The 19,077-nt window shown below is 56.1% G+C and overlaps 2 protein-coding genes across 4 annotated transcripts in view; one reads left to right on the top strand and one right to left on the bottom strand.

Annotated features, from left to right (window-relative positions):
- Nucleotides 1–570: 570 nt before the first annotated feature.
- Nucleotides 571–6,372, bottom strand: PSMA7 (proteasome 20S subunit alpha 7). The gene is made up of 7 exons (XM_030841647.3): nucleotides 6,152–6,372; nucleotides 4,006–4,132; nucleotides 3,228–3,352; nucleotides 2,447–2,569; nucleotides 1,853–1,972; nucleotides 1,141–1,203; nucleotides 571–798 (listed from the first exon to the last, which is right to left on the bottom strand). Exons 1-7 carry the CDS (start codon nucleotides 6,245–6,247, stop codon nucleotides 706–708), a joined length of 747 nt encoding a protein of 248 aa, XP_030697507.1. The 5' UTR covers nucleotides 6,248–6,372; the 3' UTR covers nucleotides 571–705.
- A 277-nt stretch (nucleotides 6,373–6,649) lies between these two features.
- Nucleotides 6,650–19,077, top strand: part of SS18L1 (SS18L1 subunit of BAF chromatin remodeling complex) — a 29,510-nt gene continuing 17,082 nt past the window's right edge. For 2 of the 3 annotated variants that reach the window (XM_030841639.2, XM_060284715.1), the window contains exon 1: nucleotides 6,650–6,806. In XM_030841639.2, the coding sequence (XP_030697499.1) occupies nucleotides 6,738–6,806 (69 nt within the window). In that variant the 5' untranslated portion in view covers nucleotides 6,650–6,737. Of the gene's footprint in view, nucleotides 6,807–18,298; nucleotides 18,380–19,077 lie in introns of those variants that run through there. The other variant, XM_070043626.1, reaches the window with a different exon arrangement.

Raw genomic sequence — 19,077 nt, forward strand, 5'->3', positions numbered from 1 at the left:
GCAGAGTTGTGCAGGAGAAGGGTGGTTAGGGTTCTTCTGTAAACGCAGAGCTTAGGACCATGACTCACCCTGCTGTGGACTGGAAGCTAAAAGAAGGGTAATCTTTCTGGCTAAAAAAGCGAGGGAGGGTAGGAAATAGCCAGCACTGGAAGTCTTCAGTAGAAAACAGGAGGAGTGTTGACTTGATCTACTAGAACCAGAAATTTAAGACAAGTTCCACAGCTACTGCTCTGCAAAATGAGCTCAAGATGTAAACCGAGCACTGTGTGTCCTCGTGTCCTGACGTCATACATTCATTAAGGACTCGAACAAAGGTGTAAAAAGAAACAGTCATTCTGTTTAGAACTCCTGAATGGGAGAAACCCTGAGTTTCTGCAACCACAGCACCTGTCTGCAGCAGTGTGGACCCCGTAAAGCCTTCCCACAAACCCCAAGGGAGGAGCCCCACTCGGCCGTTGCCTTGTCTTAGAGCCTGGCGAGGAGCTGGGAGGAATTGCTCCAGAGACCCAAGGCGAGCAAGCTTTCTAAAGAGCTATCAGTACACCTAAAGGATACATTAACCCCTACAAGAAAGGTTAAGAAACAGGGACGTTTATTGCAGGACACTTGGACAGTATGGATAAATGGGACAGAAATGCCTACATGTCATTTGGAAAATCAGCCATGATTTGAATTTAAAAATCGCTACAGGCAAAATTTCATTCATCATGATGCTTTCTTTTGTTTCTTCTTTTCATTTTCTTCTTTTTCTTTTTCAATCTCAGCAACATATTTCTCAATTTCTTCAGGATTTAAAATCTATCAAAGGAACAGTGTATGGTTAGCCACACAAGGACCCCCGAACATAGGCCCCAGATGCCCCTTCCAGCTGCTTCTACAGGAAAGCAAGGCCACATGTGCCTGACCCGGGGAATAAGCTGGAACTGATGTGTAGGTGATAATTATAAAGCAGAAGCAAACGCGCACAGCGGAGGTTTTCACCCCGCGAATGCTCTCTTTTCGACTCATTTGTGGGGATCCTTGGAAAGAACCTTTCTTGGGGCTGGAGCCACAGCAGAATGGCCCTGAATGTGCACTACCCCTGCCCTGACCACTGGGAACACTCCGTAGGTAAGGACAGCAAACCACCTTGGTGATTACCTTGAGTGGTTGATCTCGTCTCATGACAGCAAGTTCTATGTTTTTGCCGCCTGACTGAACCACCTCGGAGGGGAGAGAAGAGCGTTAGATGCCTCACCCACCTCAAGACCAAACAGGGCCCGTATGTGCCCTGTGAGCCTGAACCCAGCACTGCCACACAAGGGGCGACGGTGGGACACCGGGGTCCCAATACCCAAAGCGTGTGTCCTAGCTGCACACTGATGTGGCCAGTCCTTCGCGATACCCTCCTGTCTTGAGGCAGCTGGATTTGGGCGGGGTTGCTGGTCCCTCCTCCTGCACAGCAGGTGTGCTCACAGCCCTCCCATCTGTTCACAGCCTTTCCCACCACTAAGCCTGGACGTCTGGACTCCCTCTGCCTCTGGCTTCACCCCCTAGCACCTCTAAGGACGGCTTCCACCCATTATTTCCAGCGCTTCTTAAGTCCCTGACTCTAGAGCAGTAGCTCGAGCCTCAGAAAGGCTGAGCGCTTGGGCAAGCCACCTAGCCTCTCGGTGCCTGGACTGCCCAGACGTGTAAGGAGCTGATACAGCCCCAGAGCAGTGCCTGGTGCTACGGCTGGCGCCCTCACCACCTCCTTGTTGCGCACACGTCAGCTGCTCCATTCTGCGCCGTCCCTTCCGCCCAGCCCAAGTACCAGCACCACGGCGTGCGCATCTGCAACGTATTGCCCAGATTTCAAACACAGACTTACTTCCAGGAGGGCCTTGATAACCAGCTTAATAGTCAGGTCGTCTGTTTCAATGGCTTCGTCAGTATAATTCTTCTCTAGAAATTCACGCACTGACTTGGCACCCCTGCCTATAGCGTTGGCCTGAAACAGGGATGGGTGTTACACAGCACAGAGTGCGACAATCCAGAGCCAGCCCAAGAAAACGACCCCCCCCACCAGCCCCGTGGCCCCACCAGTGCCACCCTGCTCCCATGTGCTACGGTGAGGGGCAGCCTGGTGGGAGGCGGGCCTGTACTCCAGGCCCTGCCCCATGGCTGCTTTTTGCAAAGGGCTGTTTGGAGTTGGTGCCGATTCCTACCAAGGAAGGGATTCTACTGAAAGACACGTGGGCAACTTGACTACACCACGTATCCTTACACCTCGCTGTCCTTTCCTCCCAAAAAGCAACGCTTAACGACTTCTCAGCTCCCATGTCACAAGTGTGTCGTGAGCACTTGTGTATGCGTACACACCTATGTATACGATTAGGCCAGCTCAAGGCCCCAACGGCCTCCAAAGCTGCTGCTACTGGCAAGATGGCCCAAAACAAAGCCCCTCTGTTTGTCAGGGACTCACCTTCCAGGCATGGTATGTGCCCGAGGGATCAGTCTGATAGAGTCGGGGGGTACCATCAAAGTCAAAACCCACAATAAGGGCAGAGATGCCAAACGGCCTGCGCCCGTTGCTCTGTGTGTAGCGCTAGTGGAAAAAGAGACACAGTGACACTGCTGCCTTGGCATGAAGGCCCCCCAGAACCTGCCCCAAGTAAAATACACATGGTGTTCCAAACACAGCTTTTAACGAAGGGATGAGAAAAATTAAGCCCACGTTCAGGTTATTTGCAATTCAGGCGAGAAATGAAAGGAGCCTGTGGTTTTCAGCATTCCTCCTTCTGTTGCTGCATTTTCATTCTCAGAAAGACCGGAACTGCATCATGAAGCACAGCTGGGGCTGCTTGGAATTATTTTGACAGCAGACACAATCTGGCTACACATTCTGGTTCACAGGTGACTAAGATTTCACCCGAGTGGGCGTGGCTTTCAGCCCCCTCCCAACTGCTTGGTGACTGGTCATTCAAGATGACAAGACAAGAACTACATCATTTCCCTCTGGAACTATGAATCTGGACTGCCCCATGCTACTAAGTAAGAACACAACAAATGCCACTTAGAAGGATAAATGATGGTAAAATTACAGACATAGAGAAATCAAGGCTAGGACCCTTGCGTGGAACAAGCGTGGTCTAATATCCCCACAAGTGACGTGTGCGGCCACGTGAGGTAATGCGGCAGGACGCTCCACGACAAAGCAGTGACTGCTCGTAACTAGCCGAGCCACGGCAGGCAGACACACCCACCTGCTTCAGACTGGCGATGTACCGTGTGATGTACTCCACGGTGACCGGGTCCTCCACGGTCAGCCGGTGGCTCTGGCATTCCACCCGCGCCCTGTTGATGACTATCCTTGCGTCAGCAGTGAGGCCTGCAGCGAACACAAAGAGAGCTCCCCTGAGCCACCGCTCGTCCAGCCCGTCGTCGAGGCCAGCGCAGATCACGTGAGTGGACAGCAGTTACCCTTGGCCGGTCCTCTGGTACCCAGCACCGAGATCATTCTGAGTGACCAACAGTGGAACCAGCAGCCTCTGTGAGCTTCTCTGAGAAAGCTGCGTGTACAAGGAGCTGTGTGTATTTACATAGGCTGTAAACACGCTAATTTTTTGACAAAGCAAGTCAATCTCTAGGTAAACCGACCTCCCCGCTGAGGAAGGAAACGAATGAAAACCCAGAAGTGCAAGAACATACGGCACATCCCGAGAGCCGGGTGCTGTCCAGCTCTCCCCACTTCACGGGCACACAGTTAGCTGTGACAGCTGACCTTTCTCCTGCCAGCAGCAATGGAGGCGACAGCACAGCGCCTCATCCCGGGGTGTTTAATCATTTGGCCCCTACGCTTCAGCCTCCTGGGGAGGACCTCCCCCTGCAACTGTGGCCAGCCCTCTTCTTGAAGGCCAGCCCTTTCTTTTGAATGATTTCAGGTTACCCAATTTTCACGTCCCTCAACAGCCCTTCCACCAGGTTAACCTCCAGAGCGCTGTTCAAGGAGACTGAGAAATACAGCACGGGCCCCAGACTTACCCGCGAATGCCATGCAGACATTGTCGTCCAGAGCACAGATCTTCCGCACTGTTCTTTCATCCTGCAGTTTGGCCACTGACTTCTTCTCCACACCAAGAACAACAATGTCTTTTCCTCGGACACCAACCTTCAAGAAATGGCAACGCTGCACTTAAGGAGCTGACACGAGGTTCTGCCAGCAGGCACAGAGCACTAACAGCGCATGCCAACGTGGTCCTGTGAATACCCTGGGGGTGGCACGCACACCCTGCAAACCGTGGGTCTCGATCCACTTTTGGCAGAGCTAGTCCAGGAATCACAATCTAGGTGCCTAGTCTCGTGCCTTAAAATACTAATACGTAGTTTCAGTTACAGCACAACTAAGGAATAACTACTGTATTATCAGTGTGTATGTGTACACATGTCATTTCAACCCAGTGAATCAAAGAGTCTCTGGAAGGCTTGAGTGTGAGTCCCTAACAATGAAGTCAGGTGTCCTGAAAGCAGTGTTGATGTGGTTGTAAAACTATACCAAAACATTCTCCTCTCTCTCGTGCACTTTTTTTTTTTGGCCACGAGGCTCATGGGATCCTAGTTCCCCAATGAGGGACTGAATCCAGGCCACTGGACCGCCAGGGAACTCCCCCCTCCTGCACTTCTGAAAACAATGTGCACAGCGGCGGGGAAGTGCCTGATACGACGTCAGGCGGACAACGTATCAAGTATTACAGGGAGGCCCATGGCTCTCTGTTTACGGCTGACACTGTAGCGCGGAGAAAAATGTATTAAAAACATGGGGGGAAAAAAGTCACTGACTGTCAGTTAAACCCCTCAATCGAAGCAGCAACAGACCCAAATGAGACAATCACTTGGAAAAGCAACCTCTTCTCTTAGTTTAGAGCGGGGTCTCTCAGCCTCTGCCCTACAGGCACCTGGACGAGCTAATTCGTCCATGTGAGGGGCTGTCCCTGCGCACTGTGCAATGTTTAGCATCATCCCAGCCTCCACCTCTGTAAGTCTCCACGTGGGGTGCGGAGAAGCACTGATGGGCAGTGCTTCAGATCTCAAGGAGCTTTCTCGTGAATTGTCTTCCATGGTCTTCAAAGTTCCCAAGGGAAAGAAGACCAGGCCCAGAGACAGGTTAAGAAAAGGTAGCCACCCTGGCTGACCCACAATAGTATGGGGATGGGGGTGTCAGCTGACCCCAACAGTCTTTAAGCTGAGGCAGGTCACAAGATGGATTTGGGGCCTTAATTTCAAAAGCGACTCAAGAAACGAAAAACACTTCCAAATTTACAGAATCGTGTGTGTTCTATGCCCACTCAAACCTCTGAAACACCAGATAAAAGATAAACCATCATCCATTCTGACCGATCAGCAAACTGACATGTGTCTTGAGGACAGCAGCGTATTTATTATATCTGAAGCATTGGTCTAAATGAGAGGCGCGCTCGGGTGCGACGGGACAGGGGTCTGGCGCAGTGACCAAAGCGACGGAGGGCTCAGCAGCTGGACCCAAGACGGAGCCTGCCCGCCGCGCCGGCGGCCTGGGAACTGCAGGGTTGATGCCGACACCGGCCGCTCTTTGTTCTCGAGGCCGACCCGGACTTTGAGGGCAACTGCTTTCCGCGGGGGTTGGGGGTAGTTGGCTACCTGGGAGCTGTCCAGACACAGTTCGCGGAGTCACTTACTCCCTTAAGGAGCGTTCCTGAGCGGGCAACGGGCGGGCCCTGCCTTTCGGAGTCCCGCGCCCCGGCCCCGCCCGGCCCCCAGCCCCCCAGGTCCACGCGAGGGCCCCCGCCAAGATGGCGTCGGCGCCAGGCGCGCGCACGACTCCGGACACGGACGCGGGGCACCGAAGCCAGCGGCCTGCAGAGCGCCTGCCGAGCCACTAGCCGCCCCGCTTGCCCGGACGCGGAAGCCGGCGCCCAGAGAGCCGCCCCGCCTGTCCTCACGTCTCCTGCCCGCGGCTCGCAGCGCCCCTTTCCCGCAGCGACGCCCACGTCGCGGCTTCCGAGTGCGCCCCACACCATCGTGCCGCCCCAAACCCCGCACCACCGCGCGCCCGTCAGCGCGGACCCCAGGGAAGCTGGTCGGCAAGACGCGCCCGGGCCCCACCCAGCCGCCCGGGCCTCCGCCTGCCCCGGCGCCCGGCCTCCCCGCTCACCGCGGTCGAGCCCTTCTTCACGGCCTCCTGCGCGTACTCCACTTGGAAGAGGTGGCCGTCGGGCGAGAAGACGGTGATGGCGCGGTCGTAGCTCATGCCGGCGGGGAGACGCTATCAGGACCGGGAAAAGCGCACACTCACGGCCGCGCAGGCCACGATTCACGACGCCGCTGCGCCCACCCCGCGCGCCCGCCCCCAGCGCCGGGGACTGCGCTGCCAGCGTAAGGCGGTGTCCGGAGGCGTCGGGCGGCGTCGGGCGGACGTGCGCGCGCGCCGGGGCGGGGCCGGGCGGAACCACTGGCGGCCGGGCGCGGGGGGCGGCGGGGTGGCGGCGGGCCGGGAGCGGGGCGCAGAGCGGCCGCCCGGGGGCGCCGTGTGGGGCTCCTCCTCAAGCTGAGGCGGTGGGCGGGGCGGCGGCGCGGCGGGCCCGAGGGCAACGCGGCGGCGCAGGGGCGGGCGAGCCCACGGCGCGGCGCCCCCCACGCCCCCCGCCCCCCAGCGACTGCGGAGAATGAGCGCCTCTGGCCGCCGAGAGCAGCCGGAGAATAAACCCCGATGATCTCGGGCTGATCCCGCACCCACGACCATGTCGGTGGCCTTCGCGTCCGCCCGGCCGAGAGGCAAAGGGGAGGTCACGCAGCAAACCATCCAGAAGGTGGGCTGGGGGCCGCGGGCCGGGGCTGCGGGGCCGCGGGGTGCGGGCGGGTGCCGGGCCGGGTCGAGGGCAGCCGGCGGGCGCGGGGCTCGAACAAAGCCGGGGCGCAGTCGACCGCCGCGACCCCGCCGTGGCCCGGCGCGCGCTTCGCGGCCGGCGTGCGCCAGCCTGGGCGGGGGCGCGGGGCGGCCCGCGGGGTGGTGTCGGCGGAGCCAAGCCGTGAACGACCCCGGGCCGCGCCAGGCACAGTGGGGACCCGCCGCTTTCGGGACCAGGGTCTGCGGGCAGGGGCGCAAGGCGGCGGGACCGGGTGCCCGCGGGGTGGTGTCCGCTGGCCGCTCGGCGCGCTAAGGGGACCCACCTGGCTGGTGAAAGCCGTGACTCTGCGAGGTGGGCGTCCCCGGTCCCTGCGCGCAGCTTGACTGGTGGAGGCGCCACGGGGCGCATGGGGCGACGGGGACCCGGCCACGCCCGCCGCCTTAGGTGTTGGCAGTCCGAGGCACAAAGGGGCGCATCCAGAGTGTGGGACGACGTTCCAGCAGCCCCGCAACCCTTTAAGGAGCGCGCGACAGCTCGGGGCTGACCTGCTGGCCAAGCTTCGCCGCCCTTATTCGAGTGTCAAATTGTTTTTCAGCGTGACACCTGGCCAATCTTCTCACCTAACAGAAACTTTACAGATTCGCTTTACAGCCTTGCCCGCGTTCTGTAAGTTTGGCCTCGTGGTTTTCTAGAGATAACCTTCTGGGCTTGGGGGCACCTTTAACAAAGCCTTAAGTTTTGAAATTGAGATTTAAATTTTCCTGCTGTTTGTGTTTAGAAGATAAGCTCAGAAGAAAGGGGGTGTTAGTCCTTCCCATTTGAATTTTCTCAGTGTCTTTGGTAGCTACGTTGTTTTCTTTTCTAATCTGGGGTCCTTGGCAGTATCCCTTGGTTTCCATGAGCCTCCTTTTTCCCCAAGGGACTCACCTTGATGGTCATAGCCCTTCTTCCTTGATGACGTGACAGGACCTGGGGGACTTGTCCTCAGCCTCTTGGCTATTTTGAGACTACTTTTGCTGTGACTGGTTTTGACAAATTAGAAGCCTCAGTAAATGCTAAATAGGAAAGAGATGACTTGAGGAGCAGGAGAAATACAGGTTTAAAAGTGGGGTGTTTTTATTTGTTTAGTCAACACTTATGGGGTGCTTACTGTATACCAGGCCTTATTCTGAGGGCTTTGCAGGTCTTAGTTCATTTACTTTCTCGTGGTGGTTATTGTCATCCACATTTTATCAATCAGGGCACAGGTATAGGGAGGCTGAGGGCCCACTGCTAAGGTAGAGCCCAGACAGCGGCTCTGCCCCGACAGTGACTTCTGGGTGGGACAATGGGCTGGGCGGAGTCAAGCGTTGTGGCTCAGATGCACATGCTGGCAGCCCAAGGGCCTCTGCGGACCCTGGCTTTATGGAGCTTAAGTGTGATGAGTGTAGTCACTGTTCCTGAAGGTGCCTTGGCGTCAACATTCATCCAGTTATTTGCACTTTGCACCCACCCCCTATTAAAGCTCCCCGAAGTCTCCAGGCAAAAGTGTGTGTTGGAGCACTGCTTCCAAACCTCAGACCAGAAAGACTGCATCCCGGGGCAGAAAATCTGCCTGCTGACCTTTGGAGATGGGTCTTCACCTTAGGCTGTCACCTGATTTGACCTGGTAGGGCTCGCAGTCCGTGTACTCACCTTGCTGTTCTGTCCGTAAATATACATACCCGGGGCTCTTTTACTGGTGTCCTGAGAGGGCATGAGAGGTCCGTGTTCTGCACTCTGTGTCCACAGCACGTGCTCATGCTCAGAGCATGGAGAAAAGCCAGGGGTTCCTTGGAAGCGTGCAAGGTAGTCAGAGAGCAAGAAGTATAGTCTTGTCCTTAGAGTATGTTTGGATAGGAGCCTGCCCGGCAAACTCCTACTCTGCCTTCAAGGCCCCACTGAAATGTCCCCTCGTCATGCCCCCTTGAGAGTCATGTGGTGAGTATAGCACTTTGACACATCACTTGGGCTCCCAGGTTTTCGTGTCGCTGACCTGTTCTTGTTGTCTTCCCAGGTTGGCACAGTGTCCGGCATAGTCAGTGTCTGGTACACGCTGGAGCATCTGTGACACTGGTTCCATTAGTGCAAGTGTTTGGGATAGGCAGTTGTATTCGCTTCCTGTGGCTGCCATAACAGATTACCACAAACGGGGTAGTTTAAAACAGCAGAAATTAATTTTCTTACAGTTCCAGTGGGCAGAAGTCCGAAGTCACAGTGTTGGCAGGGTTGGTTCCTTCCTGGGGTTCCGAGGGAGGATCTGTTCCAGGCTTTCCTCTGAGCTTCTGGGGTTTGCTGGCAGCCCTTGGAGCTCCTCGTCTCGCAGACGCGTCCCCCCGACCTCTGCCTCCATCTTCGTGTGGCCCCTCTTCCTGTGTGTGTCTCTGTGTCCAATTTCCCTTTTCTCATAAGGACACCAGTCACAAGATTTAGGGCCCACCCGAATCCGTGTGACCTCAAATGTAAGTTGATTACATTTGCAAAGACCCTATTTCCAAATAAGGCCCTGATCACAGACACTGGGAGTTAGGACTTGAACGTATCATTTTGAGGGACACAGTTCAACTCATAAAAGAGGATGCGTGGGGGAGGGGTGTACCAGACAAGGAGAACCAAGGAGCAGGGGTAGGAAGGGTCTCAAAGACTGAGGAAGTCTTGGGTGGTCCTGCCTTTGGTCTGCAGGGAGCAGGTACAGGCGCCAAAAGCGGCGGGGCTGGGAGAGCCAGCCTGATCTGGGGCACCTGGGCTGCGTGCTCAGGTGGTTTTGCTTGTGGTGACCAAGCATAGCATTAGTGCAGGTGCGACGCAGGTGAGAACCACAGGGGACGTGACTTTGCCAGAGGTCCTGAGGTGGAGGTGAGCCGTGTCTCAGCAAACTCCAGTGGCCCTGTAGCTGGCCAGCTGCCTGCAGGCCAGAACCTGCCCTGCGCTGCTCTCCCTGGTTTGGGACCAGAGGCCGTGCTCCAGACGCCACCGGTGGGGGTGGGGCTGCCACCGTCTCCGTGGGCTGCACAGCTGGGCTGGGGCACGTTGGAGGGGCCCCCGGGAGCGGGCCTCGGCTGCCGTGTGGGGCCTCGTTGCCGCGTAGCACATAGTAGTTGCTTAATAAATGTAAGTTTTATCATTACTGTTTGTATTGGTTTCCTTAATTTGTTTCCTTGGCCGGAGAGCGGGGATGGTGGCTTGTCCCTCTGTACCCCCAGCACCTCGTGCAGGGGGAGACAGGCTCCACAGGAGCTGTGGGACAGGTGGGCAGCTGGTATGGGCCTGGCACGGGAGAGTGAGACCAACAGGGCGGCGGCCTGGTCCCCGTGTCCTCTGTGCCTAGGGGCAGGGGCGGGCGCACAGGGGTAAGGGATGGCCATCTGGGTTGCAGGGGGATGCCCTGTGCTCTCTCAGACCTGAAACTTCTCTTATAGAATGTGGGACAGGGGCTTGCCTGGTGGCGCAGTGGTTAAGACTCCTCGCTCCCAGTGCAGGGGGCCCGGCTTCGAGCCCTGGTCCGGGAACTAGACCCCGCATGCATGCTGCAACTAAGGAGCCCACGTGCTGAGACTAAGGAGCCTGCCTGCCGCAACTAAGACCCGGAGCGACCAAATAAATATTAAAAAAAAAAAAAGAATGTGTAGGCTAATTTGTAAGGGAGGTAAATTGGCCGTTTAAAATATTAGAGCTGCCTTCACAGTTGAGGATGGCCTGGGGACTCTGAGACTCCCACGAACTTGGCTAATTAATCATTTCTGAAAGCGCTTTCTCCCCAGTGAGCAGAACCTGGGAAGGGTCTCCGGGAATGGCAGTGATCGTGTCCCTTCACTCTGGTCCTTGGGGCCAGCCCTGGGGAGGGGCGGGGATGGGACCCGGGCCAGGGTGCTGCCCCTGAGCACACTTGAACCTGCCCCATGGAGGCTCTGAGTACAGTCCCTGTGGGTGGGGAAGTGTATTCTCCGGGAGGGAACAGCCACCGCCAGGCCTCTGTCCCCTCTGCCCAGTGAAACTGGGCACAGAGCCCTCCTGCAGGCGCTGCTCCAACGCAGGTGTTGCCCTGGGTGCCCTCTGGTGGACGATGGAAGCACCTGGGTAAAGTCCACCCATCCCTTCCTAAAGCAGTCGCCTGCCTCTTCCAGGGCTGTATCTGTCTTCCAGAGTCTGGAGGCGGAGGGAGGGGCCACAGTCAGGGGCCCTGTGACACTCACTCGAGGTGTCCCCACTGCCCGGCCCTCTGCCCCTAGCCTGTTCCCTGGGCCAGTGGTCAGGGCCTGGGCACCGGCCTCTGTGCTGGGAGTCCCCTGCGATCCCCGGGAGCCCCACCCCCGGAGTGAGGGGGGCCAGGTGCTGACGTGCCCAAGCCGCAGGACCTGGGCAGAGTCGGGCCAGCCTGGACCTCCTGCTCTGTGGCGGGCACCACGACTGTGCACCCTGCCGCGTGAACGTGACGGGAGTCAAAAGGCTCCAGGGAGAAGGTGCTAGATGTTTGTGCCGCGAAGGCTCCTGAAACGTGGTCCCGGGCCCGAGCAGATGGGCGATTGCACCGGGGCTGCTCGGGGTTCTCTTTGTTGCAGGGGTGGAGGATGGGCAGTGGGCCCTGGGATGGGGTGAGGGGGGAGTCCCGTGGAGCTGGGGGGGTGTGGTTTCCTGGGTTCAGACTCTCATTCAGCTGTAACAGTGCACAGCCCAGCCCCTGCTGGGCCTCAGGTTCCTTGTTTTAAGGAGGATGACGTCGTGGTTAGACGTGATCACCTGGCACAGGAAGGCACGTGACCTTGCAAGTGACGGTCTCAGCCTTTTGATTGGACCCTTGACTGGAAGTGATGAGTGGATTCTGAAGGGGAGGAGATTCCAAACCACAGGAAGCCACCTGGAGTCCAGGGTCGAGGCAGAGGGAGCTGCGCTCACGGGGGCGGAGTGGTGGTGACTGAGACAGGAGGTGGCCCCAAGTCGCTTGAGGAAGGTGAACATGTGTTTGCAGTTGTGTCCACGTTAACGTGTCTTATCGCGTCCTTAGAGTCTTTGGAAGTTGAACATGTGTGTCAGACACAGGTAGGACCACGAGGCGGGGGCCAGCCCTTCCCAGGGACACCATGGGAGTAACGTTTGGGGTTTTTTGAAACCCACACACCTGATTCACGGATTCTCCAATCAGGTAAATATGTTTGAAGGGGTCCTGTCAGCGTCCATCAGCAGAGTCTGCGGTGCAGCTCGTGCGTCCCCTGCAGTGGTGGCTGCCCGTGTGCTGGGGAGAAGAAGCCCTGATCAATTAGCAGCGTCGGTCCTGAGAGCTGCGGTGGGAAGAAGGGTTCAGCCACCTGGTGATGCTCGCCCAGCTCTCCAGCTGGCCCCGGGCTTGTCCCACTCATGCCTCGGGTGGTTCCCAAGACTGATCTCACGTGGAGTCCACCCCATGTGTGGGGGGCATGCACTGTGGCCTTGTTTGTAGCTACAGAAGCCAGAGACTGACTGAGTACCACGTGTTTGTTTGTTCCGTGGAATTCTCTGGAGCCTAGGAAACAATGAGGGGGGCATCTTTGTGGCTGAAACGGGACAGTCTCCAAGATATCAGGGAGACTGGGAGACCAGCGGGACGGGAATGTTCCCTGTGTGCACGCAGCGGGGGCGGGGGGCAGGGGATGCTTCCAGAGCTATCCGAGGTCGGCTGGAATGGCAGCCGAGGGTGGGAGGTGCAAGGCCCACCCTTCCCTTGGGGCTGCCTGGACTTCAGCCCATCCATGAACCTCTTCCCACTTAAAGGGCAGCAACTTTGTTCATTACAAAAACAGCCACAGGGAGGTTGTGAAGGGTCTTTCTGCCCATTGTGGGGTGACCTGAGCCCCCCTCAGCGGCAAGCCTCAGGGCTTCCAGGCCCCTCTGTGGCCCCTATTCCAGGGTCGTCGTGAGGGACCACTCCCCCTTCAGAGATCCTCACCCAGGTTCCCCCGGTGGCCCCAGCCCAGCTCTTTGTGGTCTCTAGGACCCCCAGTCCCTCGCCCTCCCAGTTCCCTGTCATCCTCGCTCCCTCACCCACCCAGTCTGGACCCCACGTGTGGCGCCCGCAGCCCCAGACATGTCCCCTGAGCCGGGCCCTGCGTCCTCGCCTGCGTGTCCTCACGGCCAGGCAGGCCCACGGGCAGCGGAGCTCCCACGTCAGTCATCGGTTCCTTCACAGCCGAGTCTAGCCCCTTGTAAAGCCTGGGGTTGATGGTCACAGAAACAGCAGCCAAGGAGGGACACCCCCGGGTCTGCACCCGTGTTCCCGCCCCCACGGGGAGGCTTGGTGTGAGGCCTGTGCCTTCAGGTGCCCTCTCGGAGCCCTGAGACCACCAGGGTGACCACATGCAGAAGGCCCCGACCTGACCCCAGTGCTGAGCCCACGTGAGAGCTGCAGCAGACCCACCCTGACAGCCCAGAATCACGAGAACTAAGGAACTGTCGCTTTCACCACGGCACGTGGGGATGTTTGTGATGCAGCGGCGGGTAACAGAGGCGCCCGTGTGTGTTGTGACCTTGGTCCCATCAGCCTCTGCAGTCATCCCAGGCTCAGGTTCAGAAAGTCACCCTCTTTGCTGGGCACAGGACTCCCTGTCCCCCAGCTGCCCCACCGTTCCCCGTCTCCGACGTGCCACACCCTCTTCTCCAGGTTCCTGGAACTTTGTCTCCGTTTTTGGACGTGCCCTGCTCCACCAGCCTTTTACCTGTGCTGTCCCCTCCACCTGGGCTGCCCTTCCTCTCACCTCCACCGGCACGTTCCCGGTCAGCTTTCCAGCCATGGCCCAGATGCCATCCCTGGGTGTCCACCGGGGTGTCCGCTGCTAAAATCATGATCGACACGCTGCCGCCTCGTGGCACCAAGCAGACGTGTGCCCACGGCCATCTCTCCCCAGCTCCGGCCGCCTGCTGCCTGCTCCTCCGTGAGCATGAGTGGGTCTGGCCACCTCTCTGTTGTGCTCGCCTGGGCCTAGGACAGGCCTTCAGAGACGGGGATCTCACCACCACTCGGTGGCTGTGGCCCTCGATGCTGAGCTCCAGCTCCTCCAGATGATGTGGCCACCGTCTCTACTCCCTGCCCCCAGCATCCTCGCCTCCGGAGGCCCTGGGCCACACCTGGCACTTGGGTTTCAGCCCTCCGGCTTCAGAGCCTTTCTCTGCGACATCACCTGCCCGTCACCCCTGAATCTATAGAAAATCAGGCTTCCCAAGAGGGCAGAGAGTGAGGCATGTGCCTTCTGTGCAGGAATACACAGAATCACGTGTGAGGAAGCTCAGGAGACACAGCAATAAGTACGTGAAGAAGCAGATCGCTAATCTTCCCGTCGGTTAAGTGGTGACTTGATTTTTCAGCTGTGCACTAGGGTACACAGTTTTAGACACACACCAGGGAGAGAGAAGAGTAGGTAAGCCCCTGGACCCACCCAGCCCCGGCAATCCCAGACGCTTGAGAATCACCTCTTACGCAGTGTTGTAGATCAGCTAAACTCCAATATTAAAGAAATAGAAAAAAGGAAAAAATTTTAAAGATCAAAAAAAGAAACTTTAAAAAAATAATAAAAATAAAATCACCTTTTAAATGATAACAGTAACAAATGCCTCTCTTAGAGATTTCAGTGAACACAAAGGCATGTAAGAAATAAGATCTATATTTGTAATCTCCAATCTGGAGAGAGCCAGGGTTTCCCTCCTGTCACCTATTTCTTGTTTCTAGGTTAGATTAGATTACTCAGCAAAACCTGCCTGCACATAAAGAATCAAATAGTGCTGTGGAGCTTGTATTAAAAATTAGGGGTCATTCTTCCACCCCTGTGCTGTTTCCCACCTCCCAGCAGCACCCTCTGGCTCTCATCATTGCTAAACCAAGTGGCTACTTCTGGAATGCTTTTAGCTTTAAGCGTTGTCTGTTGACTTAATGCACTCAGGCTATGATAACAGAATACCATGGACATTCAGTAGTCACAGCAAGTCCGAGACCAAGGTGGTGGCAGAGTTGATTCCCAGTGAGGACCTGCTCCCTGGCTTGCAGACCGTCATCTTCTCGCTGTCTTCACACAGCAGACAGAGGATGCTCTGGTGTTGTCTCCTTCTCACAAAGGCAGTGATCTCCTGATGGGGGCTCTACCCCCATGACCTCATCTAAACCTAATTACCTCCCAAAGGCCCCACGTCCGGGTGCCATCCCATTGGGAATTAGGGCTTCAACATAGGAGTTTTGGTGGGACAGCAGATACTCAGTCCATAACATTTGTTGGCCTCACATGATGACGATGGAAAAGGGGGACTTGGCTCATTTGCATGCCCCTCCCCCACCACACACCTGTGCTCCCGTTGCCCCAGTATGGCTTCCTGGTGGTTGGGATTAGATTCACCTCTGGCTGTGATGATGAAACTGTTGTTCCATGCAGGATCACGTGATCATTTTTCCTGCCCAGTCTTGTCTTTTCCCTGCAGTTGGCAATCTCACTTTTTTTTTTTAAATAAATGTATTTATTTTTATTTATTTATCTTCGGCTGCTTTGTTTCTTCATTGCTGCGCACGGGCTTTCTCTAGTTGCACCGAGCGGGGGCTACTATTCGTTGTGGTGCACAGGCTTCTCATTGCAGTGGCTTCTCTTGTTGCGGAGCAGGGTCTTTAGGTGCGCGGGCTTCAGTAGTTGTGGCACGCGGGCTCAGTAGTTGTGGCTTGCGGGCTCTAGAGCGCAGGCTCAGTAGTTGCGGCACACGGGCTTAGTTGCTCCGCGGCATGTGGGATCTTCCTGGACCAGGGATCGAACCCGTGTCCCCTGCACTGGCAGGCGGATTCTTAACCACTGCGCCACCAGGGAAGACCCCTCACTTTATTTTTAATCACTTCTCACTAGTTTATCCCAGACTTTCTTCCAGCCATGGAAGCCTCCTCAGCTCAGGTAGTCTGTCAGTCTTTCTCCTCTGAAAGACACCTTTAGTCAGGTTATTCTTTTCAGAAAGTCCCCGTCAGAATTGGCTAATCCTTCCTCAGGAAATCTCTCTCAGGATGGGGTCATCCCTCCTCAGAAACTGCCTCTCAGGATCAGGTCATCACTCCTCAGAATCTCCCCCACAGGATCGGGTCAGGACTTTTCTGAAAGTCTTCCTCAGTGTCAGGTCATTCTCTTCAGGAAGTCTCCCTGGGGATTGGGTAATCCCTCTCAGAAAGTCTTTCCAAGGATAGGGTTGTCCCTCCTTAGGAAGCCTCTGACTGATCTGGGCCATCCATCTTCAGGAAGTCTCCCTCAGGATTGGGTCATTCTTCCTCAGAAAGTCTCCCTCAGGATCAGGTCATTCTTCCTCAGAAAGTCTCCCTCAGGATCAGGTCATTCTTCCTCAGGAAGTCTCCCTCAGAATCAGGTCATTTCCCCCCAGAAAGTCTCCCTCAGGGTCGGGTCATTCTTCCTCAGAAAGTCTCCCTCAGGGTCGGGTCATTCTTCCTCAGGAAGTCTCCCTCAGGATCAGGTCATTCTTCCTCAGGAAGTCTCCTCAGAATCAGGTCATTTTCCCCCAGAAAGTCTCCCTCAGGGTCAGGTCACCCCCTGCAGAAGTCTCCTTCGAGATCGGTTCACCCCTCCTCAGAAAGTCCCCTCAGATTTGCACCATCCCTCCTCAGGAGTCTCTGTCAGGATCAGCTCATCACTCCTTCGAAAGTCTCCCTCAGGATCAGGGTATCTCCCCTCATGAAGTCTCTCTCAGGTCCTGTTATCCCTCCTCAGTGTCTCCCTTAGGCTCCTGTCATCCCTCCTCTGGAAGTCCCTCGAGGATTTGGTCGTCACTCAGGGGTTCCTGCTTTTGATCCTGTCGTCGCTTCTATAGAGTCTCCCTCGCAATTGGGCCATTGCTCCTTTGCTGCCCGAAGCTTCTATCCTGTGTGGAGGTGCTCAGTACTGTGCTTTTCACTCCATTCATTTTTAGGACCTTGCTGTGCCCCAGTGTGTTTGTCAAGCTGGGTCCTTTGAGAACCTTTCCATCTGGACATTCACATCCTTCAAGTTCTGAGGAAAAGTCTTGAACAATTATTTTTGTTTTTTATAAACTTTATTTGTTTATTTAATGTTTTTGGCTGCGTCGGGTCTTAGTTGTGGCATGCAGGACCTTTCATTGTGGCGCGGGTTCTTCGTTGTGGTGCACGGGCTGCTCTCTAGTTGTGGTGTGCAGATTTTTTTTCTCTCTAGTTGTAACATGTGGGTTTTCTCTTCTCTGGTTATGGTGCACGGGCTCCAGAGGGCATGGACTCTGTAGTTTGCGGCACGTGGGCTCTCTAGTTGAGGCACGTGGGCTTAGTAGCCCCACGGCATGTCGGATCTTAGTTCCCAGACCAGGGGTCGAACCCGCGTCCCCTGCATTGGAAGGCGGATCCTTTACCACTGGACCGCCAGGGAAGTCCCTTGAGCAATTATTTTTGGATGCATTTCTTCGTTCCTGTCTTTCTGAAAGTCCTAGAAGAATTGTTTTTGGCCATTTGGATTGTCCTTCAATTTCATTACCCTTTCTGTTTTCTACATCGGTCTTTTGCTCCGCTGTCTAGGAGTTTTCTACTACTTCATGTTCCAACTCTTCTGTCGATTTTTTTGTCGTGGTCAATGTATTTTAAATACCCCAGAGCTCTTTTTGTTCTCTGTTCTGTTTAATAGTGTTATTTTTAAAAAATAGATCCAATAACTTCTTTTATCTTTGAGGATATTAATAATAGTTGGGTTTTCTTTCTTTTTGTATTTCAAGTTTCCTTCTTGCATAATCTTCGTCTCCTCCAGCTTTTGGCCTCTGTCGCTGGTTTTGTTGGATCTAATTTACAGGCTTCCGGGAAACGCTGGTGCGGGTCACCCATCTGAGGTCTTGGCTAGAGGTGTCCCCCTGCTGTCGATGTCTGGTACTTTCCTCCCGGGCTGGTCATTTTCCCTGAATCCCCCCTTGGGGACTCCTGCCAGGTAGCTGTGGGGAAGCTCCCAGAGCCTCAACCCTCCCAAGCCTGGTGGGTCCCCAGTGTGGGTCTGCGTCACATCCGGCACCTGGGTTCTGCTAATTCAGTTCTTGCTCTTGCAGTTGCTTCCGCTTCTAGAATCCTGCTGCCTGCGCTGCTGTTTCAGCTGTGTTCACTTTGTCCTGGTGAAGGGTTACTGTCTTCACCCCTTTCCCACCAGCCAGGTCTGGGAGGGTTTGGACCTCAGCGCACACCCAGCCCACCATCCTCCCCGCAATGTGTCCTGGTCTTTTTTCCATAACTTCACTGAGGTGAAGTTATGGAAAACTTCATCTCAGTGAAGTTAGTACCTTGCTTAAAAAAAAATGTCCTAACAGTGTAACATTTTTCTCCGGCTTGTAAAAACTACAAAGACGTTTGTAATGTCCGGTTGACGACTCATCCTGTGGTTTGGTTTCCTGTCATTGCTTAAGTCGTCCCGTCACTGAGCGTTTGGCGTCCCCCCTTTTCCGAGCTGACACGAATGACGCTGAAATGGACACCCGTGCGTGCGAAGTGTGTGGCCTCGGGAGAGGATTCCTGCCGGGCATCGGGAGGCCAGGAGGTAGAGCCCGTGGAGCCTTCTAAGGGTGGCTCTGAGAGGGAGAGGACATGGCCTTTGGTGGTGGTTTTCCTTTCTTAATTCATCTGGGGAAGTCTTCCTGGGCAAACGGCCGGGATGCCCAGTCCCCCTGGGTTTGATCGCCTGCCTATGGGTGGGCCCCACCGGCAGCCCCAGCCCAGAGCGCCCTCTGGTGGTTCCCTGTCTCGGGCCGGCTCCTTGGCCAGGGTGGGAATGGCTGAATTTGGGCATCATCTCCACAGTGGGGAGAAAACACTCAAGCATAGAGGAGGAGGTTATAACTAAAAAAACCCGAACAAGGGAAATCAACCCTGAAGGCTCAGGGGCTGAGCGGGGAGGGAGAGGCGAGCAAGGCCGCGGCAGGGCTGGCCCTCGGCGCTCGGGTCCTCCTACCCCCGCCCCACGTCCAGGTGGGGAGTGTCCACGCCAGGCCTCCTGGCCGGCCATGTGCGGCCCCTCCCACGCTCCCACGCGATCTTCCTCCCTCTTCTGCGGCCTCTGTCCCCTCCTGTCTCTGCGGGCCACCCAGGTGCTGTCGCCGAGTGGCCGTCCTGGGGCAGCAGCTTCGTGGGTCTAGGAGATGCTCGCAGGGGTGCAGGCTGCCCCCCCCGGAGTCCCCACCGTGTGGCCGTGATTTGTGGCCCTCACATTCCAGACTCCGGGTCCACCCTTGCTGGACA

This window comes from Globicephala melas, chromosome 15 (genome assembly GCF_963455315.2).
Source record: "Globicephala melas chromosome 15, mGloMel1.2, whole genome shotgun sequence".
Taxonomy (NCBI): domain Eukaryota; kingdom Metazoa; phylum Chordata; class Mammalia; order Artiodactyla; family Delphinidae; genus Globicephala; species Globicephala melas.